Here is a 26,520-nt window from a genome sequence, read left to right as displayed (position 1 = left end):
GCATGGTGGCAGTATGTCTCCACCTTTATAGCTAGTGTTAACTCCCTTCTCTGTTTTTCACTATCCTTTATTGTTTCTCCTCCCTTTTTCCTCTTCTGCATTTTCACTTCTGATTCCCTCCACAAGCCTTAACCCAATGCAGTTTCTTACTCTATTTGATAACATGGGCAGCAATTAAGCATTAAATAAATTAAATACGAAATACTGTTGTCATATGAGCTCAGTGGGAGCTTGATGCTGCTGAAGCTGCCCACAAAGTCAGGAAAACCACACTGGAGCAAATGTAATTATTTCATATTAGGAAGATTAAAATCAGAACCGTAAAAATCAGAACCTCAAAAGGAAGGCTTACAATTTCGAGCTTTCTCTGGGATAACGTGGTCCTGCTGACCGTGCAAGGTCTGGCAGCTACTGTGCAGAGGCCAGGCAGAGGTCACCCATTGAGGGATACTCAGCTCAGGGGGAAGAGGCACGCTGCAGACAGGTAGGATGCGGCTGCTTCCCACCTATCCCCTCTTAGCAGCCACAAATAAGTACATGCATGTAAGATATACTCCGCTATACTAACCAATGAAACAGAAAAGTGTTCAAGTAATTTGGGCCTCTAACTCCAAAATATCCCCCAGGAACACAAATAACATTAGCTGGGGGTATATGCATGCTTAGCCACAGGCAGCTGCCAGACCTCTGGTAAAATACGTTCTAATATACTCACTCAGCACTCCCGAGTGGTATCTGCTCTGAGGTTATCTGAAGACGGCTGTGACCAACAGATGTAGCTAGATGCACAGAATATGCTTTTCCTTGCACTATTGTCAGTCCTAAGGCTTTGGTTAAGCCTTCTTGCCATCTTAAGACAAATAGACTTCAACGACTACAATTCTTTTAGTCGATGGAAGAGATTAATGGAATCCTATAATAGCTAATTAGGAGCTCATAGTCGTTCTGAGCATATTCCCTTTTGCACCATATACTTTTTCCCATCTAGAAGCTGAAGTGACATTTGATATTGTCAGTATGATCCTCACATTTTGCAAGACTTACACATTATTCAAAGAGAAGAGGGAAATGTTTTAATAACATAACCTCACCTCTAACACTGTAGATATAATTACAGTTCTGTCTAGCTTGGGTTTAGCCATCTGTGTTATCAGTGTCAATAAAGCAATTCTGGATTTATGTCACCTCAAAATATGAGCTGAATCTGGCACCACAGTAACATACTAACCCTTCGTGTTATGCAGAGAAAGAAGTAATCTCAGATAGACAGGGGCATAAGTCTCCAGAACTTTAATATAATCATATATATATTTATTATTATAAATAAGTTGTAATAATATTCTTTATAATCAGACACTACTGAAGCTGAGAGGTGGGGACTAGGTTTAACTACTATTTAACACTGGTGCAGTTCCCACCTTCACTTGCTGGTCCCAGACAAGTGCCAAAGAGGGCTATCAAAACCACAGAAGCAGAAGGCCACAATGCAGCTCATTTCCTGCCACAAAGAGAGCATGGCAAGAAAAAAGCTTTGTTTAAGAAAACAATTGTAGAGGAAAAACCTTCACTTGCACCTCATTTGTTAAGAAATGGCAGCTGACAATGCAGAATACTTAGTACATTCTTTAAGAAGACAGCCACCTTCAAAGGAAACCCAAAGTGTATAAAAGCAATCAAGTTTGAACAGGGTTATATTTAAAGTTTGGATAATTAGTAATCCTACCAGGAAGGATTCCCCCATATCTCTCACTTAATAAGCTGCATTTGTAAGGTTAAAGCAATAGGGGCCAATTTCAAAAGAAAAATAGGCTATTGTATAAGAGATGGTGTTTCCACATAGTAAGATCTCAGATTCATTTTGATTAATTTACAGCCCAAAAGCTCACTGGATAATATAGGGGCATTGGATTGGAATAGATGGTTTTGGGTGAGGAATTAATCCAGAAGGTCAAAGCCAAAGTGCTTTCTCATATTATCTTTGTCTAGTTTGGAGTTTAGCGGTTTCTGAAGTCCAGATGTTTGACACACATGAAGAAGTCTTGGTAAGCAAATTCTCATGTCTTTCATTCGTTGTAAATGTGTTCTGTTTTTCAGCTATTATCTTACCCAGTCACTAAACCCAACACACTTCTTGTATCTTACACCTTACTTTTAATGTGAAAGCTCATCCCGTTTCTTTGTTAGTGACTGCACTTCAGTCTCTCATTTGCAAAGACACCTGGATTCATGTGCCATAGCTGCCACGTGGCTTGGCCCATCTGCTCCAACAGCAGCCACTTACTGCACTGCTCAGCAATCCTACACCATCCCTTGTGTCTCAGAAGCACCTCCATCAAATCTCAGCGTGCACTTCACAGCTGGCTTCAGCCAAAGGACGAGGGGTTTCTCCCACTCCCTTCTCCCTGCCTGCGGGGCTGAGCAGTGAACTGAATCAGCCTGCTGACCTAGCTGATGAGTGTAAGAAAGGATTAATTGATTTACGGGGAAGGGAAAGAAAAATTAGTTGTCATTGTGGGGTAGATGGGTTGATTCTAGTCATTAGCATGAAGAATAGTGAAGTGACAGGGACACTGCCCTTTCTGAAGGCAGCACAAACCTGACCTGGCTCATGACAGGCATGAAACCAGCAACACTTAGTCACATTAACCATGGAGAATTCACTCTCAGTAGCATATCCTCACAGTTTTCATCGTCTGCCAAAAAAGTTTTCCCAATTGGAAAGAAATACCTACCAGTGGGATCATAGGACTGGATTTGGCCTCTTAACTCACTGAAAAATAACAGATCTGACACATGATTTCTGCAAGCAGCTGGAATACCTAGCATCAATATTTAGGATGCTATTACTTAAAACAGAGTCTAATAGCCATTGGGTACAATATGGATCAGAGTGAAGGCTGCAGAGCTACAGCAAAAGCCTGGCTTCACATGCAGCACTGCAGCAGAAATAACCATGTGGAGTATGATTCCAACAGATTAATCTCCTAGCACAGATTTAAACAGGATCTATGCAGCTGCACCACAGCACGGGAGAACACACACTACTAAATGGGGACATGTAAAGCCTAAATAGGTCTGTATTTGGTCAGTCTCTAGAGCACTGACTGATCATAAAGGATACTGCAGGGATTAATAGCATACGCTTAACTAAAACTCTGCCCCAGTGAAAGTTATTGACAAACTCCTATCAATTCCACTAAGATCAGGTGTCCACCTCTACAGAGCAGCTTAGACAAAACCCTCTAAACCTACAGATAGAGCATATACTCCAAAGTGCACACGCTTACAGGGACCAGAAACTTCATCACATGCAGCTCAACTTGTGGTACTGACTGAACCTGAAATGTTTTGAGCAGTCAACTCCACAGCCATATCCTGCCCTAAAGTGATGCAAGTACTGGACTCCACGAGTAATTCCACATGTAAAGGAGGGTAGTGCCCAGCTTTCTTCAAACTATTTTAGATTTAATGCATCTGAATTAGACACATTTTTACAGTCAGAGCCTTTAATTCTGCAGTGGACTGGCTTTGCTTGCTTAACTATTTAAAATAATGCAACTGAAGCCATTGTATTTCATTTGGAGTAATTAATTTTCCTCACTGATCCCATTACTTGCTGTATAAAAAACTGCCAGAAATATAGGAATAGTTTTATTTGTATAACATGAGTTATCAATTAATTTGTGATAAAGCACAGTCATTAAAAAAAACCCCTTAATATTAAGGATGTGTCTGCTTTCTGTGGAATAGAAATGTTCTGCTTAAATACTAAGTAGGCAATACAGCAGGTTTCATTCTAGGAGATCAAACTACCTCCTGAAGCCCTTTAAGGCTGGCATCCTCTTGAAGTCACTGACCTCAGTAATTAGGATAAATTATGAATTAAATAATAAATGACTAAGAGTTTATTACTGGGGACAGTATTCCCCATTAATGCTCACGTTACTGTAATAGTATGTTTAGGTTAGATATAAGGAAGAAGTTCTTCACTGTGAGGGTGGTGAGACACTGGCACAGAGTGCCCAATGAAGGAATAAATGCTCCATCCCTGGCAGTGTTCAAGGCCTGGGTGACATGGTTTAGTGTGAGGTGTCCCTGCCCATGGCAGGGGGGCTGGAACTTGATGGTCTTAAGGTCCTTTCCAGCCCAAACCATTCTGTGATTCTATGAAGTACTGCTTTTAATACAAAACACCTTTCAAAGTGAAAAGGCATGGAAAAAAACTCTGAATACATCTGAAAGTCCTGTATAGGTGGGCGTGTTGAAAGAAAACCACAGAAGTTCTTTCAGCGAGGTAATCGCTATCTATTTGTTCTAATCAAGTCAAATGAACACAAGGGCAGGTTTGTGATAAAGGACAGACACATGAAAAAGCAGAATATGAAAAATCACCTGTGTAATATTGTAGCTACATTCATCTCTCTTGCTTCAAGATTTAATCTACTACAATGCTATTAGCCATGTGTCAGTCAGGAATATGAAGATGTTAATGATAAAATTTTCCATGTGTCAAAATAAGAGCTCAGTTTAAATCTGCTTGTACAAATCTTAGATTAGGTTATCATTAATTATAAATGTAACAGCAATACATTTCTTCCCTTTAAGCAAAAACCCAATTCCAGACCAGGAGGATGAAATAATATGATCTTCCCTTTAGCACAGACATTAAACACGATCTTGTTTGGTACTGCCTACTAAGGAACACAATTTTAATCATCTTACACATTCCCATCCTCAGGTCTCAGTAATGCCATCAGTTACATACATGCCTTATTAAGCATGTGGAGGTTCAACTCCAGGGCTCTTGCACCCCAGTGTGAGAGCTCTCAGAAAAGGATTTATCCACATTCCACATGGCCACCATGAAAACATGGGTTAGGGTGATTTAGCCAACTCCCGAAGCCTCCACTACAAGTACCATAAATTCCTTAGTGTACTGCAGGAGCAGGGTTGGTAGCAGAGAAAAAGGAAAGTGGATGTTCCCTAAAACACCTTGATATTTTCTTGGCTTCAGAGGACGGCTGTTTGCAATATTGTGTTCATGAATTTAATTGAAGCTGAAGATAGGTACAATTCACAATATGGTGCTGGAACATAAATCCGCAGGGAGCAGAAAGCAGAAATAAAGTCTTAAGCAGCTGAAGAGCACTACCTCTGTGCTCAGCGAAGAGCTTCGTGCCCTTGAGAAGTAAATCCTTAGTTGTAGTTAGCACTTTTCCCTGTACCTTCCCAGTCTCTAGCACAGAGGATCACTGTGCTCACTACACTGTCACTGCAGTGGCCACCAATGTGTCCTGATGCTCTGCTCTTTAGCTCTTGGGATGAGACAGCTACATCTTAGCAGAAAACAGCACAATACCAAACCTCTGTTGGGAACATACTTGTCAAATGAGATACCTCTTGTTACAGATCTTAAGAGGAACAGTTTGCTTCAAGGTGGATGCTACCAGGAGATATCAGAAGTCCACGAGCTGAGATTGTAAAAGAACACACCAAGCCTAAACATTGACATTTGCCGGGAAAGGTCCACGGTTATTGAGGGAATAAAGAAGGTTTAAAGGGTGATGGCTGCACTGGATTTCACACCCTCACATGACTGCATGAAGTGGTCAAGACACCTTTTCACTGCAATGTAACTGGCTACTCCACTGTTTCCTGGGCTCATGCACCCATGCTGACTCATTCTTGAAGAAGCATGAGAGTGTTTCTCCACCAGATTCTGCCTCTAGTTATTTCAGATACACTGTTCATGAACTCCAGTACTAGTTAAAAAATGAATTTACTGCCATTTAAACCTAAAACTGCACAACCTTCATGCAAGAACTGAGAAGTGCTCCTGTCTTGCTGTCTGGACACAGCTGAAATGATTGGCATCACATCTGAGGCATTTTACTTACACTAAAAATGGTGAAATATGCTAAATGAATCAGCTGCATTGGCCAGCCATTGTGTTCTTTAAGATCCATGTTTCTCTGGACTGTGGTCAAGATTATGCAGAGTTTTGAGCTTTGCCACAGAATCAAGCCTCTGTACTGATCTCTGTACTGATCCCATAACAAGTCCTGCTGACATCAAGGCCACATGGTCCATTGTAATGGGTAAGGAACCAGTAAAACCACAGCAAGATCCAGAACAATGCACCACCCAAGAGCAGGAGAGCTCTAAAACAAAGGGAAGGAGGAGGATCAAAGTGGAATTTGTGCTAGTTCCACTATTTGAGATCATTTAAGTTGCACAGAGGTGCGCTTCTGCACTGCTGACGTGAAGTAGGTCTTGTGAAAAGAAGAAAGGAGAACTGGTAAGGGATGTATTTTGTTTTGCAGTGCTGCAAAACATACAGATCTGCAGTTACAATGCTGCTGTTATTCTTACTTACCCAACTCTACCAAAAAGGATCAAGTCCAGAAATGTTTTAACCAGAAACTGACCCAGTTATGGAATAAAAAGCCCAAACAGCAATAGGAGCTAGTTTGCTGAAGAAGAGATCTTGCCAAGACCAAATATTACAGTGAAGAGATCCGGGCAAAAATTATATGGATGTGGCCAAACTTAACTGAGTGTGGAGGCAAAGACAGAAGATCTGGAGAAACAATTTTGTGGAGCTGAATGGCAGGGGAGTTTCAGAAATCTGCCACTGATTACAGATGCATTGCTGTCAGGCACAAGGCTTATGTGAGTTTAGATTTATACCTCAGTTGTAATATCCAGCGGGTGACTCAGTTAATGATATCTCCTTTGTCCTGTGTTTCTCCAGATCAAGCAGTGCAGATAATTATGAATAATGACAGTGATTTGGGTCTCAGAGCAAATTTGCACAGATAAGCACACACCTATGGGTGATGTGCCTTCATACACAATAATTAAGCACATGCACCGTGGGAAGCGAAATAGCAAACGGGTAAAATCAAGGCTTTCCAAGAAGACTTCTTTAGATTCTGGACCTGAAAAGTTGCACTGTATGCCTATTGCAGGTAGCTGGCAGATTGATTTTACAGTTCACAGGCCTGAGAAAACAGCAGGTTTGCCTAAACAAGAGCAGAATGTGGTGCAGAAATAAACACAAAAGCTACCTCTGAGCATGCTGACAAGTCATAGAGCAGAGCGGTGGCATGCAGACACTAGTGCTGCTTCTGAAACCTCTCGAGCTGCATCAGGATGTGGCTGTTCCTGGCTCCCAGACACATGGCAGAGCCACCCCACACCTAAGCCAGGACCAGCCAGCCCAAACCCACTCAGCTTTCTCCAACCAGCAGCTCACTGTGGGCCGTAGATGGGCACTGGCACATTTACTAAACGTCTTCAGACACACTGCTCTAAACTGCCATCGGGGTGGCTGCTTGCTCATAATTGAGAGCAGAAGCTGGTCCACTGAACTGCAGGAAGTAGATGGATGATCCCACGGGAATCTCTTCAGATTTCTTCTGTAAGGATAGGGTTTCACAACCTAACGAGGTTACTTGGAAAAAGTTGCTTTTGTGAAAATGCCACTTCTATTTTCCTTCTAGGATCAACACGGCAAGTAAGACTTTCTCACACCCTCTGGCAGCTTCCAGAGGAAGAGTTCAGAGGCTTATCATTCCATCAGTCACAATCAGTTCACAGGAGAATTTTATCATTTAATGTTTTAAGACATTTCAGTGGGCTGCCTATGTGGGAGCAGCAGCTGACATCAGAGAAGACTGTCATTTAGCAACAGGTATATGGGGGAAAACAGGCCTCTTCTACATCTCCAAACAAGGAAAATGTTTAGGAGAGCTTCAAGATCCTTCCAGGCACTATCTCCCACCTTTGGAAAAAGCCAGCATAGCTGGAATTTCTCTCTACTAACTTGGAGCCTCATTACAGACTCCCTGTACAAGTAATAGTACACAGAGAGAGGCACTTCCAGATTTGGCTTCTGATAGCCTGACTAGCTTTACCGTCAGTGCCAAGATCTTCAAGTTCATCAGTTTTCTCTCTCTTAAGCCTTTCTGGGCATGATTCAGGTTAAGGCAACTCCATTTGGATGTCTGTACGCAGATGTCTAAATATCCATTATATTCACAAAAATGTTATTAGATTGGGAATCCGAGGACTGGACTCACCTTTGCATCTGACTAGACTAAACCTCTAAGGCCCAGTTCTTCACATGCCTTAGAGCTCATCAGCAGTCTTTGTAGATTTTTAACTACAAAGCTTCTTGAGGTGTCTTGCAGCACTTATTCAGCAGATGCCTTAATCTGCACTGCCTATTATCAGTGGTGAGCATTACCAAGCTTAAGCAGACCACAGCGCATCCTGCAGCAACGGCAGCATTATGTCACTCTCAAAGCTGCTGTGGTCCAGCAGCTTGGCTCGCTCTAGTCATGGGAAGACGTCCCCAAAAGGCAATGTTCTTTTCTCAGTCACTTGTCACATGCTGGATCAGCTGCTGGAGAAGCATTAGTGCCTGTGCTGGCCTTATGGGACTAACCACCTGCACAGTTTTAACAGAACTTCTTCAGCCTATCTTAACGATTGCTATGAATGGCATCTAGTCTTTAATGGACTGACCATCAAAACATCCCTGTGAAACAGGAAAGAACCACTGCCTTAACAACACAGACTGCAGCATGAAAAGATGGAGCTTTCTGCTGGTTTCTTTATCTAAGAAAAACTGTCTCAGTTGCAGTAAAAAAACTATACACTGGCCAAAGACACTTCTCTCTGAAGGCTGAAGTTCCCTCCTCCCACTGTTCTGTGCTCGTGATCCCCTGGGTTTTGACACTGCTCTGCACAGAGTCCAGGTTAAATCCACTCTCCCCTTACTCATAAGTTCTAAGGAGCAGTCACGGTGGGACCATTAAACTGACTGCCCAAAGCAGCCCCAACAGGGAAGTACTCCTGGTTTCTGAGTAGAGAAAACAGAGTTCTCCAACTCTTTAGGTTATTTTGTGAAAATCCATTGCAGATGGTCTAGGACTAAAACCTCCCATCTCCTGTAGCCTAAAGGAGGAGAAGAAGAAGGGAAGTGAGGTGGCCAGGATGTGCACCTTAGTCTGTCACAGAAAGAAGGGGAGATGATGGCACGTTTTCTTTTCTTTTCAGTGGCACAGCATCAGACTGCAAGGCAAACTGCCACATGCTTTCTGTAGGAATGTAATAGCTAACCTTTCATATCAGTTCCCATGGGTACTTTGAAATACTCCTTCTAGAAAGAAGTCACACATGTCTACTGAAGAAAAGCAAGGAAAATATAAGTGGGTTCTCTCACTTTTGTAGGAAGCATGTTTCTTCTGTGTCTCAGAGATGGGTTTTGGTAAAATGAATCTAATTAGCTGCAGACTGAATCCTAGGCCAAGGACACAAATTACACAACATGACAAGGAAACTTCAAACACCTTGAAGCAACAAGTACGAGCATTTGACAGGCTGAGGTCAATACAACATTTTGGGTATCTTAACTCTGCCAGGAGAACTGATCCACATCAAACACAGCAGCAGCTGCAAAGGCCACCGTAACGCCAAGCTGCTCTCCATCACCACAGCCTACAGGGAGCTGGATCCTGCTTTAATAATTCCCAGGGGAAATGCCTCATGAAGAGAGAATAGCGCTAAGCTGTGCTTTCAGCTTCACTCTTGGTATAGCCAAGGTGAGAATTTAACCCATGGTAACTTGATTAATATCAAATTAACAGATGGTTTTGGACTTTCCTTAGGATCCCTGTGTTCTGCTTTGCTCCCTGAGACCCAGCAGACAGCACCTCTGCACACACTGGAAGTGGGGGGCAAGTTCCCCTGTCTCAAAAGAGAGCTGCATATCTCTCATCCACAACCTGCCCTGATGGAGCAGCTGATTATCACGAGCCTTAGTGGTTTTAAGAAGTGTTGCTCGTGTTTTTGACATTTTACAAAGGTTATCCTGAAATTGTGTATCAAAATGATGTGGGAGATGTAGAAAAATACAGCATTGGCACTCAAAGCCCCATTGCAATGCACCTTGAATTAAATGAAGCAGCACTGATACAACAAATTTCTACCAAAACCCCATGATTTGTCACAAACACAATCTTCTTTATGTAATGAAAACAGACTCCAAGCAGCACAAACACAGAAGATTAAGCCTGTCTTACCTGGAATAGGTATAATGGGAATACTTTCATTGGGGACCACACGAGGGGAACTGCTGTCCTCCACATAGAAATGGGCAGTCTGAAAACACTTTCTGTCAAAGGAAAAAGAACAAAAAAGAGATTCAGGGTGTGGAAAGCTGCCCTCTGAGGAAATAGCCAGGAACTTTCTCACATGTTTTGCTTCTCCATTTCTGCCCCATCCTTTCAAATACTATACTTTTAAAACATCAGTGTGTGAAAACATTTGTGCCTTTTCTACAATTACAACCCTAATTCCAGATTCTGGGTGCTCCAATTCATTGACATCTGACAACCACCCATCAGAAATGCCTCTGTATATTATTGCTAAGTACTACTGAATATGAAATAAGTTGCAAAACAGGTTTCAAATACATCATTCAGGAAGAAACTCTGCACAAGAGAAAGATATTCAGCATACAGTTCAAGCCAAAATACACCTAAAGCACTAACATTTCCAGGGAAAATACACTTACTGTAGAAGTTTCTGCAATGTAACAACCAACAGACAGTAATACAGCATCTGTAACTGCTGCACGTCATGCTGTTCTGCTATGAAAGTTATCCTTCAAATATTAAGGCTATTTTTTTGTTACCAGTAAAGCCATATAACCCTCATCCCATCCTCCTCCTGCAAACTTGTATTACATATGCTGCTACAGTAAAATGCAATAGACACTTAGCTTGGGCCCCAGGACTGATCTCTGAAAAGGCCTATAAAGAACAGCGAAACTTAAATCCACCTGAGTTTTTCTTTTTACCTGTATTTAATGCAAAGCAGAGAGCACAAGCTGGTCATCACAGAAAAGGTACTGAGCAGAATAACATCAAGGGATCCGAGGAGACTCTGCATGGTGATGTTAACTGAGGCAGGGTTTTCCAACACCAGCGTCACTGCTCATTGCTGACTTAATGAGCTGCTTGAGGCTGGAACTGAATATTTAATGAGTCCTGCTTGGTGTGAGCAGCTATTGTGGCAGGAGAGGGGTCTGCTCTCATCTGTTGGGGTGCTTCACAATAGCTTCCCATTGCAGAAATATCCCCCTCATTGCAGCCCTTAATGAACTGCTCCTCAATACCTGGGCAAAGTTTTCAGCTTGCCTTCTGAGCTGTGCCTTTTGACAAGTTACCGGTTCCCTTGCTGGAACGTATTTGCATGTAGTGCCTTGTAAGTTTGTGCCTTGCAGTCTGCTTCTCTGTAATTCGGGCATTGTGCTTTGCATGCAGAGCCCACTTCACTGACTTTGTCAAAGTAATTTGCGCTTCCTTTGTTCTCGAGATCCATACGTGCCAGAGAGCAAAAAAGTCACTGGAAATCAAACCACTCCCTTAGGCAAAACCAGAACCTAAAATAACCATTGGTGCTTGCTTCCTCTGCATTTGTACTTTCTACTGCACAGTCACAGTGCTTTATAATGCACGTGCTATGGCAGCACAACTTGAGACAATACCGAAGCAGGAGAGAACGGATTTCACAGCATGGAGTAATTGTCTTGGAACAGCTTTCTGTTTTCAAGACACGCTGTCTTGCATTGTACTCAAGTTATTTATAATAGTGAGTATGTTTTTGTTAAGAAACACCATAAGGTGAATTCACACACGGGGATGCAAGATGTTCAATAGTCTCACAGCATTTAAAAACATCAGTTGAACACCCCCCCCCACCCTTCTAGCTCCCTGTTCTCTATTTTCTCTTCCTTTGGCAGCCTTTATTTTGGACAATGCACACCCTGGGGGCACACAGCGGAATAAATCAGTCACACATAAAGAAGAAACTATGAATATGAAACAGGCAAAATGTTCCTGATTTTGATATATCTGGGGCTCTTTCCCTTGAGTCAATACTACAAAAATCCTTGAACAGCTTCTCCTAGTAATGAAGGCCTTAAGAAGGTGTTTGATGAAAAGACAAGACCTTTACGCAGGGATTTATAGGAAGTGTTTAAGCTGATGATACTGAAGAAAAGCACGTATTTTTTGTTAATTTGTTATTTTATACTCTGAGAGTATAGGCTGGCATTATGGTTTTTTATGCAGCCATAAGACAGCTTTTTCTTAATAGCCTCAAAACATGCAATAGTGTTAGATAATGACATTGTGATATTGTAAGGCCCACGATGGCAATAGCTGAATACCCAGTCTAGCATATCTCTGCCGAGCACAATGCTAGAATAACAATGTTTTAAATGAATATTTCACATAGTAAAGTTTGCTCCAATCATTAATGTCATTAACAATTCTGTATTTCATTCCTGGAGGACTTTCTGTAGCTGTTTTGAAAAGGCAGTCACCATGGAATTTGACTAAAGGTTTCATCAAGTCACAAACATCACACTAAAACAGACTCGTTTTATGTATATACAGACACAATGCAGCATGTTCACTACTTTACGATACTGGATATTGGCACGTTAGGTGAAGACATGCCTCTCAAACACTTTGTTTTACACCCTTGCTTGTAATTGCTGTAAGTATGCCAAGTTTAGCCTCTACAGCTGAGCTCGCTGTGCACTGCCCATCGCATCCCTGTCAACTCCCTCCATGTCTCAGGGGCTCCCATGACAGCCAGAAGGCAGCACTGTTAGGACTATGCAGGCTCTAACTTCAGAGCAGGATAAAGCAGAACAGTCTTTACAAAAGCTTTTACAATGGGTTCTACAAACTCACTGGATGAATTCTCCTGCAAGTTCTGCTTACTGGGTCTGTGTTCTACTCCTGCATCTCTCCTCTGCACAGCTCCGGAGGGAGCACACATCTTGGGGCATCAGGCAGACGCCTCCAGGCCCCCAGTTTGGGATAATGTCCATTTTTCCCAAGTGAGGAAATGCCTGGGCCCAAGAAGAGCCTTCTGCAAACTCTTGTCTAGTCTGTAGTAATAAATACTGATAGCTGGGATCAAGGCCACTAAAAGGCATTTCGGACAATTTAGTATGTGTCTTCTCCCCCCATTTAGGATGCTCCCTGGCATTTCCCCTACCCATTACCTTTCCCTCGGTATACAAACCCTAAGTGGCAGCAGTTGCTAAGGCTACAAGAGGCTGCAGTAAATCTCTGTGCTATATGGGGAGGGCTGGATAAAAGGATGAGAGCAGAAAATTGCTTATTTTGAGTCACTGGAGAAGCAGCCACGGAGGGAGGTGGGAGTGGATGCAGGGCTAGACAAGGTGCAAGTCTGCAACTGTTTTCACATGAGAGCTTCAGCCTGTAGCTTTTAACCCTGGTGTGTGTACCTGAGTGCAGGTGTGCCCATTTGCTCAAGAAACCAACACCATAAGAAGAAGAAAATAACAGATTTGTTTTCTGATGGAAGCAGCCCTTAATGAATGAGCAACTGTGATTTGTCAATGCCATAAATGATCATGAAGTCTTTACAACTGAAACACTGATTTTAGACTGATTCTTGCATTTCTGCAGCACTGGTTGTGGAACAGCAAATCTCAGCCTTGATTTCACTTCCAGAAGATTTCAGAGAACCCACATCTTTTCTGTGAAATACCAAAGAATCATTTGTCTCTGAAACACGCCTGTGTGCAGCAAAGCACACCGTTTTCTCTAGCCCCATATGTTTTTTTGGCTCTCTTTCCCTGGGGTACAATAACTGTGTAAGATTGTGGCGATCAGCCACACAGTTGTCACATATGGACCGAAATGCAGAAAGTAAAACGCTGCGAGATTAGCATCTCCCTGGAGAAGGAGCAGAGGCAGGGGCTGGAAAGCAAAGACAACATGAGGGAGAGCATCCCCCTACCCAGAATCTTTTTGCAGAGATACTGGCAGTGATTTATTAAAGCAAACTATCAGGATGCAAAGTCCAGAGCAGCAGCACCTTATTATCAAGCTGAAAGCATAAAAATATGCCAAGAGATGGTCTTGATTAGCTGGGTTAAATGCCTGTTCCATCTCCGCTGAGCAAAATACCAGATTAGCTTCTGTAGAAGAAGAGATGCCTCATGAGATTTTGACACTCAAAACAGGTTTCCTTGGTTATTAGTTAATAAACCTCAAGCAGCTCCTCCTTTATACTCATTGAAAAGCAAGAGGAAGAACCAGATCACATAATGGCTTGAAAGCATGGACGCATTTTATTTTCATGTAGAAGATAGCACCTTCGTGTTTAGTTAATACCGCCTCCAATGCAAACACACTGCGTGCACTGCAGTCTATGAGAGCGCTGGGAATAGCTCTGAGGGCAGAGTTTGGCCTTTACTCCTCCATACTCTGTCTAGCAGAGGCAGCATCTCTTGATCTGTAATGACAGGCGAGGGATCTACACCGCTATGGAGGCAGGGAGAGAAGGAGCAAGGGATTACTGAGGAGGGGCAAGTGATTGTGTCCATAGCAGCTAGCTGCAACCACCAGGACTGCGGCTGAACAGAGGGAAAATCAAAGCAGAATGCTCTACTTTGTGGGGACACCCAAGAGCTGTGCCCTGACTCACACGCTGAAGTGACTGGCACATCCATTGCTCCCTTGCTCATTAGGGATCCACTCCTTTTAGGCATTTCTGTTGGCTGGAGTAGTGTGTATTCCCTCTCCAGGACTAGCCAGATTTATACTGATTTATTTCTGTAATAGCATCTAGGAGCTGTCAGCTCCTGGTATCTTGCAACTACTCTCTTCTTGGTCATTACCTCCTAAAGCATGACCGATCTGGGGGCAGATGGCTTGAAAGGGTCCTGAAGGCTTATTCACGACTGTCAGAGCAGGTAAACCTTGTTCTCTGGCCATCTTTCCTCCAGGAACAGCCTCCCATAGACAGCAACTCTGCAGAATGTCATTTATTAACGAAGAGGCCAATAGTCCCAGCAGTCATCTTACTTTCACACACTATCCTTAGCTGGCGGATAGAAGTTAAACCAGGATCTGTAACGGACCTCTACACCAGGCTGCACAGGATATGGCTTAGTCTTTATCAAATGCAACCTGGACACAGACATTCATTCATCATGCTGCTCCACCACAGAGCAGGGGGTGTCTGCAAAAAACTCCCAAAGATCCAAAGACAGGAAACGATTCTTTTCACTACCTCTGCGCATTCATTCTCACTTTCTATAGAAGAAAAGATGCTTCAGATTCTCGTTGAACTATTTTGCATGTTTTCCAGGAGACACAATTAAGACTGGTTTCTGCTGGCACCAAGAATCAGAGTATGTATGCAGTCAAGTGTACTTGTAACACATGGCTCTGCACTTTAAACTAGCTTCACTATTCCTTGGCAAACATTTGTCACTGTCAGAACTGGCAATGACTCCTCAGAAAAGAGCCACAGACTATGGAACAACAGAAGCGCTGCAAATCACGACCATGTCACCAGCAGAGCAGTGGCTGGGAGCCTGGACAACAGCTGTCTGCAGTCTGCACTGCTCTAGCTGGGGTCATCAGTCACTGATTTTTATGAGCAATAAAACTGACTCAAGCGTTAAGAAGAAAAAGAGAAGAGAAAACCACATGAAAAAAGCTGGTCTTATGAATATGAATAAGCGACCAGCATGGAGCAGTGATATTACGTTCATTGTATCACAGGGGCATCTGCATTTACTCTTTTTTTGGCCAGAAAATGGCTTATATTTCCCCAATTTTCTACAATTATTTTCCTTCCCAGGTCTGAAAGCTTAATGATCAGAATTCAAAAGCTGAGTTATAAAAGGACCTATGCTACTCTGGAGCAGTAACGCAGTGAAGGCTGACCGAACCTGAGCTACGGGAGGATATACAAAGCAGGAATGCATAAAAAACAGAATAAAGGAAAGCTGAAAAAGGAGCAAAATTTCCCTACAATGACGCTGATTCTCCTGTGTATCTCTCCTGAAGACAATTCGCCTTCTCCCTCCAAAGCAATTTCTGCCTGTAATCTTTTGAGCAGTGTTAAGCATCATGCAGATATGATAACTGGAGAGGTCTAGATGGCACAGGGTTAGGTTTTTCCGGAGTTCACAGTCTGTCAATCCCGTGGCATCCTTTCTCAGACAGAACAGTCAAAAGTAGACTGCCCCTTTCAGGGGACTTCCTCTGGGCAAGGAGAAGCGCTTTTTCACATTAGTGAGCTGTTGCACACCCACACAGCCAAAAGGATCCTGCAAAAGCTAAAAGGACCCAAATACTAATCACCAGTCCAACCACACGTACTTACAAGCACACATTCTGCAGTATCATAGGGAAATAAAAGACAGGAAAAAGGCTGGGAAAAGGCGGATGGAAAAAAAAGGTGGACAAAGCTTTGAGACAGTATTTGTGATGATTTGTGATCTGTGAGCATGCCACTAGTAAAACTGTCCAACTGAAAAACTAATCTGCCAAGCAAGACTAGGGATTTCTGACACAGAAAGACAGCTAATTTAAAATTTATGGCCTAAATTTGCCAGCTGACTACACAACTCTCCACAGATTACAAACCTGATCCCCTAAGATCCTATCCTGCACCAGAGACTGGACACCCATTTATACATCACATACAGTACTGAACTCAGACATCATGCAAGAAAACAGTAATTCTTAGAAGCTTATTCAAATAACGAAACAGCTAAGAAATAACAACACACACCAAGATGAGCTGCTTTCAAGCCCTCCCCGCTTCACCAGCTGTGCGACCAGAAAGTGCCCAGGTGGCCAGTGCAGAAATGCACTTAGACAGCTCTTCAGCTGCAAATTCTAAGTGGATAAACCTTAGTTTAACTCAGCACAAACATTTTCCACGCTTCCTTGTCCCATCTTCCCAGTGTCCCTGGAGAACAGCAAAGGCAGTGGTGAAACCTTATTTGCAATGACACTTGGCCCCATAACGCTTGGTAGCTAATTACTCTCCTGGTGACCTCTGACAGGGCTAGTAGCATCAGACCTTCCCCTTTGCTTTAATCAATACTCACAACAGCTGTGTTGGATACACTCAGCAATTTTATGGATGACTGAACGGTTTACTCATAAGTATTTTCTACTGCAAGAGAACAAGCTCCCTGGTTATATGCACTCAAAATTTTAATGTCTTCAGGCAAAAATGCGCTAGAGAAACCTTTAGGTGGTATCCTGACATGGCTCCAAAATTAGGCATGGTTTTAAAAAACAAAGGGAAGCCTGATGTATGTATTCTCCTCTCCCTGAGCCTATTTAGTTAATGCAACATTCATAACAAAGAAGACTAGAGAATCACAGAGGAAAACAAAGACATGCCTTTCCCAATCAAATGATACCTGAGGCAGTTTCTATAAAATGTGTACTTCCAATGCACTAAACATCATGTAATATTAAAAAGGAGCCTAAACCTTTCTCACAGAAGGAAGCTAAATTTAACTAAGTGAAGAGTTGTTCTGTAATCACAAGAACTGCAGCAATCAATGAAGATTGCCTCTTACTAGAGAGGAGCTTTTAGTAGCACCTCTAAGAACTCAAAATTGGGCATACTTGATATTATCATTTCGGGACATGAATTCCCTTTGGGATGAACCTCAGGAAAGGAAAGAAGAAAAACAAGGTGGCACACTGGCAGGTTAATATACAGGGATTTTAAAATGCAAATTGCAATTAATCTGGGTTGAAACTGTGTTGCAAGGAAACCAATACAGGGATGATCCCACTCAAAACACGACAGCAGAAACTGGGTCTCTCTTTAGAACATTCATTTAATATGTGTAATTACTCCCATCTAATTACTCTCCAAATTGAAGAGCCCTGCTCTTTCCTTTGCAAAACTATTCTTTCCTTCCTCTGAATGGCACATCAGGACATTCAATTGACTATTATTTTAGGTATCCCAACCCAGGGCCTGAGACCTAAGCATAACACAAAAAAAGGTGCTAAAAATTCAGGCATCATTTTTATCTTTGTTTTGATGGCCCTGCCCAAGTTCAGGCAGAAAAGCTAGTCTGTTGTATATAATGAAATATAATGAAATACCCAATGGGAAGCTCCCTCTTTCTCAACAGCCATGTCCACGTGCATCTGGATTAGAGCTGCATGGGAGAACTAGGACGATTTCCCAACACACTGCTGGACATATTTCATGTTTATTTGGGGCCAAGATACAATATTAAAAATGTTATTATTTCCTTTCTCCGTTCATCACTGTGTTTGGAGGGTGGGCTTTTTTCACTGGCCATTATAAAAAGAAATAGCCACTTAAAAATTGTTGCGGTCTCTCTGTTAACTCTGTTTAGAAGACAATTAGAAATGGCACAAAGATACCTTTGGAAGCACAGCACAAAGGAAAAGAAAAGAGCAGCTGGCACCGAGAGCAGAGAAGCAAATTATTTAGTACCTGGCAGATAATGAGAACACTGAAAATACACTACTTAATGCTAGTGCTCTGGCAGGGCCATGTACATCACCTCATCATGCTAATACAGTCAGACCGGGTGGCAGCCAGCTGGTCCTCCTTCCCCACCCATCTCCCTGAAAGCAAAGATTTGTAAGCCGCCAAATAATAAACTTGGACAGAAGTCTTGAGGATCATTAATCTCACTATCAATCAACCCATTTGGAGATTCGCTTCTTGCTGTCGCTGATGCTAATCTGGTAGTGACTTGAGAGCTCAGGGGAAGCCTGGAGTACGCGCGTCTGAGGAATTGCTTTAATGAGTTTCTTGCATTCAAAGGTTAACAAATGTGACAAGGAAACACAAATAACAGAGACAATAAACTACCATCCACTGAACCAAACCAACTGAGAAATACCACGGTGTGTATTCTGCTGTGGTATGCTGAGTACATCTCTAACTAGCTCTGTAAAAATACCCGAGTCAGACCCTGGTGACCTATCTCAAATGCCAGGAGACATGCAGGCATGTTAGTGTGAGCTCTGCCTGCTCCAATACTCCTTATCTGCTGGGTTAAACACCTTGGGCATAGCTCTGCATTAATAGAGCTATACCACAGAGAAGCAAGTTGTATTCATTGAAGTGATCTTCTGGTTAGATGGGACAACCAGTGTAGCGTGAACATATCCACTGGGGTCCCCTGGCTAAGCACAACAGAAACACAGCAATTAATACATCAGGATAAAAAGTTCCTGCATTAGTAGGATCCTTCCAATAGCACTGCATTAAACAGTGCAGTATTTTCTGTGAGAATGCTTCTAAAGAATAAATAGTGTCAACAACAGCAATAATGTGAATCAAATTCCATGATAATTAATACTTTAAGAAAAAAAACTGATTAATACCAGAAAGCAGTAAGCAGCAATAAGCACACTTAGGCATAATAAAGACGGACAGAATACAATGTATGTTTCAAATTACCATCTCCACAGACCAGATAAACCATAAGAAAGATTCTAGAAATATTATAACCAAGTAATGGAGGTGAAATCCACTAGAACATGAGCAGAAGGGACTAGAAGGATGATCCTGAAAGTGCTTGAAATGAAGTAAGCAAGAGTTCCTTTTCCAAGCTATTTACAAGAACAGGACATTTCTGAAGTTCCTGGCCTAAACATCCTTGATTTTTAGTGTTAAGGACATAATACATTTATTACACATAAAGGACTCAAAGTATGAGGGATATCAGAAACATTACCGTGAAGTCTATTAGCAGTCCCCAATTACATAGGAGAGTCAAGAACTGAAAAATCATAAAGTAACAGAGGTAGAAGAGACTTTAAGAAATCAGTCAAAATTATGCTGAAAATTAGAAACTGCTTTCACCCTCATGATAAATGCTTTTTCAGTAAGTATACACCCGGGCAAATAAACTATTGCTTTCCTGTTGTCTGTGGAAACAGCTAATAACAAAACTAATCACAGGAGGAGAAGGTTTTGATTCAAGATAAAAGTTCATTGCAGATAAGCAAAACAGAAGAAACTCAGTCAATCTATGATAATTATTAGATCCCTTAACACCAGATACAGTTTAATATATTTTCTATTTATAGACTGTTCTCTTTATTTGCACTGTTTCCAAATCTTAGATCTACCTTTTATTAAGCTCTTTATAACCTTTCAGTGTTGATAAATGTGGGGCTGGGGAAAAGGAGAAAGAAAACCCACAAGAATTGCAGTTTGCATCTTAGCAAAAAAACATATGAAGACTTCTTAATGCATGAATAAAAGCACCTGGATCCATCAGGCACTTGCTCAGAAGCAGACATGTAAATTAAACACAAGCTCTTGGCTCAGTACTTCCTTTTCTTGAAGCTCACGAAGTGACATGGCTGCACAGGCAGACACAGTGTCCTCGAGGAACGTGGGAGATGTCTGCTCCTAGGTGAATTGTTCAGTCCTGACACCTCTAGCAATTCATATTCATTTTCCTCCTACTGTATTTATGCATTTCATTTCCATGTTCTGGTGTGATCTCTGGTGGTGCTTTTGCTGCCATTAGTGCAGCAATTACACAGTAAGCTTGGGGGTGCAAGGCAGCAGCAACCACCTCGGCCAGTAAGACATACTCAGGTGTGCAGGCAAAGGGAGATTCCAGTCGGGAGCGAGGTCCTGCTGTTAGACCCACTCCAAGTATTATCATCTCTGCTTATAACTGGGAACTACAGTAACACTTCCTGTTTTATTCCAGTATTTTAAGTCAAGGATTTTTGTGAGCTAAAAATGTTTAAAATGCAGACTAAACAGCAGAGTATTTTGCCACTATTTCTGTTAGTTTTGTCCCAGACATTTGGTTTCAGATCTGTAATTTCCTGTCGAGAACACAAAAGTGTGAAATACTTGTTGATCCATTTATTCATTTGCCTCCTGGCTGATCGCAGCCATTTTGACAGAGTGGATAAATTGACTTGCTCCTTGTTGTTTTGTTTTTTTCACGTGCTTCTCCATCAGCCTGGAAGCACTGCCCCAACTTCCCCAATGCTGTGCTTAAGTCTTTCTCACTCCTACACCATCACTTTACCCCCTGCTCCCTCCTTTTAGAGGCTTGCTAAGCCAATTTCACACAATACCCAGGTTGTCTGAAAAGCCACAAACAAGCTCTCACTATAGCAGCTTCTGCAACTCCATCTGCCAAATGAAAATGATACATAATATTTAGAGAATCTATTTTTGAACAATTCAAACCCAATGAACACTTTCCATCGCTCTTTAGGACATGAGATATATCTGCGGCAATTGCTCTTGGTTACTCCAGGCACATTTACCTATTTATCTACAACATACCTCAGCAAATCATCTATTTTTCCAAGCCATGAACAAACACTGCAACTTTGAATGGGAACAACTCCTGATCTTTCTCACTGCGGGAATGGCAAAGGTAACAGCCTCAAGTGATCAGGCTAAACCCTGTAACTGCTAAACCCAGGACACATCAGCACAGGATTTTCAAATGCAAAGTAATTTCAGCAGGCTAACAAATGAGTCACTTTTCTCCTACAGACATGTAGTAGAACACAGTGCATTTAATTGATATGCCCTTTTATTGCAAAACATACTGTTCCCCTCCAGTTTGACTAAAGCAATGGGATGCAGCACTGCCAGGAAAGAGTTGAAGAATGCAAACTTGGCACCATGGAGTAACTAAATGTTAATTCATGGAAATTATGAGACATCCAAGGAGACAGGTCCCAGGCTCCAAATTATACTCCACTCTAATATACCCCCGTGTGATTACAACAAGTTTCCTTAGAATTTGCTGCTCCCTCTTCTAATTGGATTCCTGCAAAGGGCAGTTTGCTGTGCCACGAGCTTGTCACTTTATATCCTGCTTTAACTCCAAGCCACTCAATTAATATTCGATTCCATTTATTATAAAAGCATTTGTTTCTACCCATATGATACTATCAGCAGCCATCTCATTAATATTTATTTCCACAAAGTGGCCCGCTGATGTTAAGATCTCAGATACAGCTAGTAACTTTAAAGGGGAAAATATGCGAAGCCAAGAAGGTCAGAACAGAACATGAGCTGTAACAAAAAACATCAACCCATATGAATTTAACTCTTTCTTCACAGAAAATGGAGTAAATACAACGAGGTTGGCAGAGAGCAATGAAAATGCTGAAGTTAATCCAGCCACAAGAATAAAATGAGGAGTGACGTTGCCAACACATCTCTCTGGGGTGGGGACCTGCTGTCTGGCGCACCGAGGAAAAAAGATGCGAGGAGGAGGCATGGAAGGTTCATAAGCTGCCTTATTCCCCTCTGAGTTGAGCTGTCTACTTTACAGGCTTCTTTCCTTTATACGCTGCACCATGGTTAGTTTAAAGCCCCTCTTCTTCAGCATCCTTTTCGGTGCTCAGCATACAACCTGTCCCAGAGTGACAGTGTGGAAGGTAATGCAACCCCGCATTTCCTATCCAAGGAGTGAAGGAGAGCTCTGTAGATGGGTTAAGTATTCCAAAAAAGCTGTTATAAAGCTCAAGGGTTCTCTTACACACTTTCAGTACAAGGAAGCATTGCTGAGGAAAGACAGGACATCCAAGTGCAAGCTCCAATTCTATAGACACACTGCAACCCACTGAAATCTCAGTCAGAATAAAACACACCCTTCATTTCCCCACAGGCCTGGCTGCAGCTTGGATTATGGCAAATGCTGGTGAAATGGGAGCATTTCTTGTATGTTCAGAAGCTCCCAGCTGCTTCTCATGCAGAATGCTCCTGAGAGTGAGATTACACATTCAGACATGGTGAGATGAAGCAGCTGCTGAGAGCGTGTATCAAATACTGTGACTTCTGTTCTCTTATTATGTGCACCTCGAATAAAACTATACTGCAGGGACAACAGGTCTCTTTCTAGTAGTCTCCACCTATTCCTTTAAACTATACAACAGGGAACTCGTTCCATGTCGCTCTGTGGATAACAAAAATAGTGATGTTGAACTCTAACCTTCTGCTACCACAAAAAGCTAAACTGATTTCCTACAGCAAATCAGTGCTGCTTTTGAAGAGGCCGAGACTCTACAAAAACCAGACGGAAACTAAACTTATGGGCCTTTAAAGATGTCAAGCATTTCCTCGTAGTGGTGGCATAAGAATCTTTCTTCTTCCCATCATTTTTTTTTACTAATCAGCAACTCCCTGTGTGGCACCACTCAGCGCTGACCCCATCAACATAAAACATTCCAAAATGATCGATCACCTCAGGTTTACACTGGAATAACAATGCTGTTATACCTAGAATTAAAAAGATGAATTGTCACAGTCTGCCAAATCAATATGCAACAGCAGATACCTGACTCCAATACTATTTCGTTGCCCCTTCCCATAGATTGCTCCCGCGTTCACTACAGGGTCTGGCTCAGAGAACCAGAGAAAGGACTCCTGTTGCACTGCTGTCACCTTCCTGCATTTGTTTTCAGGGCTACTGCTCTTGCAGGCTCTGAAGCACAAGCACATTTTGGATGCCCACAAAGCCAAGTCAAGCCACTGACAGCCAAATACGCTTGAGAGAGCTGCAGAGCCCTGGTGCGCCCCCAAACTCTCATCTCTAGTATCACGTTATGTGGAGCAGAAGATTCTTGATCGCCCCATTTCCTTGACGATATTTGTGTGAGGACCTCAGTTAAGTCACTCTTTCTTCCCCAACGAGCTGAATTGGCATTTTTACCATCAAGAGGGTGATGTGGTTGTGAAGTGCCCAATCATTTCTGAGGAGACACTGGGGACCTGGTGCCCGCTTATTATTCATAGACTACAGTCACTACAGTAAGCACAAGAAGAAGGGTTCTGCCCTCCTGACTGCAGCCAAGTGCTCCACATGAGTTGGCTTTGCAGTGATAAATGTCACGTTTACAATGGGTTTTGCAACATGAAAGTTCGTAATTTGCTTTCCAGGGACCTGTGCTTGATTATCAGGAGAGTCAGAAGCATTCACTGAAGTCTAATGAATAGAATTAACACATCATTTAAACAGGGACTAATATGTATGCAAATTAGAAAAAGTTAAGAATAAGGGTTCAAGCCATAATTTCAGAAAGTGGAGACTGCATCCTTATGAAATATGAATGTTTCAATTCACCTCATATCTTTACATCTATGTTAGCTGCTTTGCATGTGAACAATAGGGTGCATCAAGCCCATTTTGATTTTTATATTTGTACTCGGACTTATAAAATGGATTATACTGAAACATGAATAATATATATGCTAATTAAAGACTCCAGTTAATGACATAAAGATGAAGCCCAACACAGACTAATTTCCATTTGCAAATTTCCTCATTACTGTATTTTCCTTTGGAAAGCAGAAACTTGATTTCCACAGTCTCAGAAAAAAGAGAATATTTTCTCTTCCCAAATTATTTTAAAAAGCCTTTCAACTTTTTTTCTCCTTTAGGATTGACCTCCACAGAGATACAATTGCTTTGGCCAATTAGATTCAGCATTAAATATCACCCAACTCCAACTATGCTCATTTGTGCATGCAAATGCTGTTACTTCATTATTGATTATTACTAGATATTTCTCTAATAAGGAATTACTGTTGATAAACAGAAGGTGTATACACCCCTCAATATCACAAAGCATGTTCAGAGTAACTCTGGCAGATGTAAACCAAGTAAATACCCTTGGTGGTTGGTAGGCTGTTAGTCTTTCTTTCCCTTCCTCTTCCCATTCCCAAAATTAAACAGAACAAGGGCAAGGGACAAGTGTACAGCTGCAGGGAGACAAGGCATTAGCAGAAAACATGACTGCAACTTCTGTCATGCAAAGCTTACAGAGAAGCTTGCTGAAAAATAAACAGCAGGAAAAGCTTGTTCAGGTTAAAAGGTTTGTTTGTACCTATAATAGTGTGGAAAGTGGTGAAAACATGGTCCATTCCCATGAATAGGAAACCTGTATGGATAGCAGGGCCAGGAGAATCTTCCTTTGCTTTTGTGTAAATCTTGATTATGTGGATAAAGAAGCCTAGATTCAGCCTTAACTCACAAAACCAGCACTTGCAGGCTCTGCAAAGCAAACTGCAAAGCAAACTCATCTACTCCTTGATTGAAATAGCACCCTGAATGCTTCCGAAATAAGCAGCTGTGTGAATGGGAAGAGACTAACTATTCCAGTACATTTAGGTCCTAGGCTTTTATTAAAACAAACAACAAAAGCCCAAAACATGACAGGTATGAGGACTGCATCTTCGCAGCTTTCACTTCATGTCTATACCACCAGCTGCTTTCACAAATCATCACTGAAATTTAGGAAACTTGTACTAAGAGTAAATGATTTTCATTTTGAGTTCCGATGTGGTTGGAAGTCCTCCATGCCCTCAGCACTACCCAGCTGCTCTGATCTTCATCTGCATCACTGCTGCTGGGGAAGCACAGACTGGCACTGTGGGAGAAAAGGCTCTTCCTGGTCCCGGCTCATCATCCTCTGCCCTTGGGGTGCCCATCCCTCCACATTCCTCCTCTCTTCTTTACACTGGAACTGGCTTGGGGAAATGAATACCTTAAGACGAGCTGTAAGGTAGCTGGGAAGCTCATGGGCTAGTTTACTTTCATCACTCCTCTAACAGCTTAAAATGCTCTTCACTGATGAACCACTAAGCTCCTAATAAACCATGAGGTTGGCAGATGTAATTTCCCACGTGTTTAGGTGATGTACTCCCTTTGCTTTCCTTGCAGAGGGTTATTCTCTCACTTTCATTCAAACCTGATGTTTATGTCAAATATCCATCAGCAGGGTAAACCCCATTTCCTACTTCCATCCACTACTAGTGAGGGATTTGCTCCAACCGAGGAGGACCTGGATCACCAGACTCATGCATATGCAAAAACAAAGACATCCCTTTATACTTGACTTGGAGAAGCCCCCATCCACAGGGATTCATCATAGCAGCACAGAGTCCAACCTGTGGCATACCAGAATATGCCTTAATCTGTAAGAGTTTAAAATGTATTTGAGATGGGGGTGAATGAGGCAGGTTTGTGCTGCTACAAAACATGAGGAATTTTACCAGCACTCACTGCAAACTTTAATGGTGGTTAAAAAAAAGGTTTTAGAGAGTGACTCACTGCAGGAATATATCAATTTAACTGATAATTTGATCAGAAGGAAAATAAGAAACAAATTTGCGCCTTCAGGCAATAGAACATTTGTCATTATTGAGAAATATTTTGATTTCTTTTTTTCCTTTTTTAACATTACCAGTGTTTTTAAAATTCAAATTGAGCATATTTCTATTACTTTGTAAATGTCACTTTGTAGGATATTTCAAAACCTTTTTGTTCTATTTTGGAAAAGACAGGATTTCCAAAACATGAAACAACCCCCCAGTCAAGAACCAGGCACGCCACCTACGCTTGTTTCAGCTTAAAAGTTAGACCTCAAATGGATTATTAAACTGTAAGTCAGTAAAATACACGCTGCTCATAGCAACAGAGGAGATTTTTTCTTTTAAACTAACAAAATCAGTATTCTACAAGAAACTGAATGGATTCACATTCCTGCAGTATTTGCAATAGCAGCACAACATGTGCTGTGCATTCCAAGGCATGATTTTTAACCTGAGTTAAAACTGCTCAGGTTTTAACAAAAGTAAAATTAAGTC

General features: G+C 41.9%; 1 protein-coding gene across 2 annotated transcripts in view; it reads right to left on the bottom strand.

The window, feature by feature from the left end:
* PTPRG (protein tyrosine phosphatase receptor type G) overlaps positions 1 to 26,520 on the bottom strand; it is a 416,775-nt gene that overhangs the window by 33,133 nt on the left and 357,122 nt on the right. For both annotated transcript variants that reach the window (XM_062630206.1, XM_062630207.1), the window contains exon 15: positions 10,092 to 10,183. In XM_062630206.1, coding sequence (XP_062486190.1) covers positions 10,092 to 10,183 — 92 coding nt within the window. The remainder of the gene's footprint in view (positions 1 to 10,091; positions 10,184 to 26,520) is intronic.

This window comes from Pezoporus occidentalis, unplaced genomic scaffold, assembly GCF_034315485.1.
Source record: "Pezoporus occidentalis ecotype Australia unplaced genomic scaffold, CSIRO_AGI_Poc_V1 ctg35, whole genome shotgun sequence".
NCBI lineage: Eukaryota > Metazoa > Chordata > Aves > Psittaciformes > Psittacidae > Pezoporus > Pezoporus occidentalis.
The sequence above is the reverse complement of the archived record's forward strand: the minus strand, read 5'-3'. Positions and strand labels throughout refer to the sequence as shown.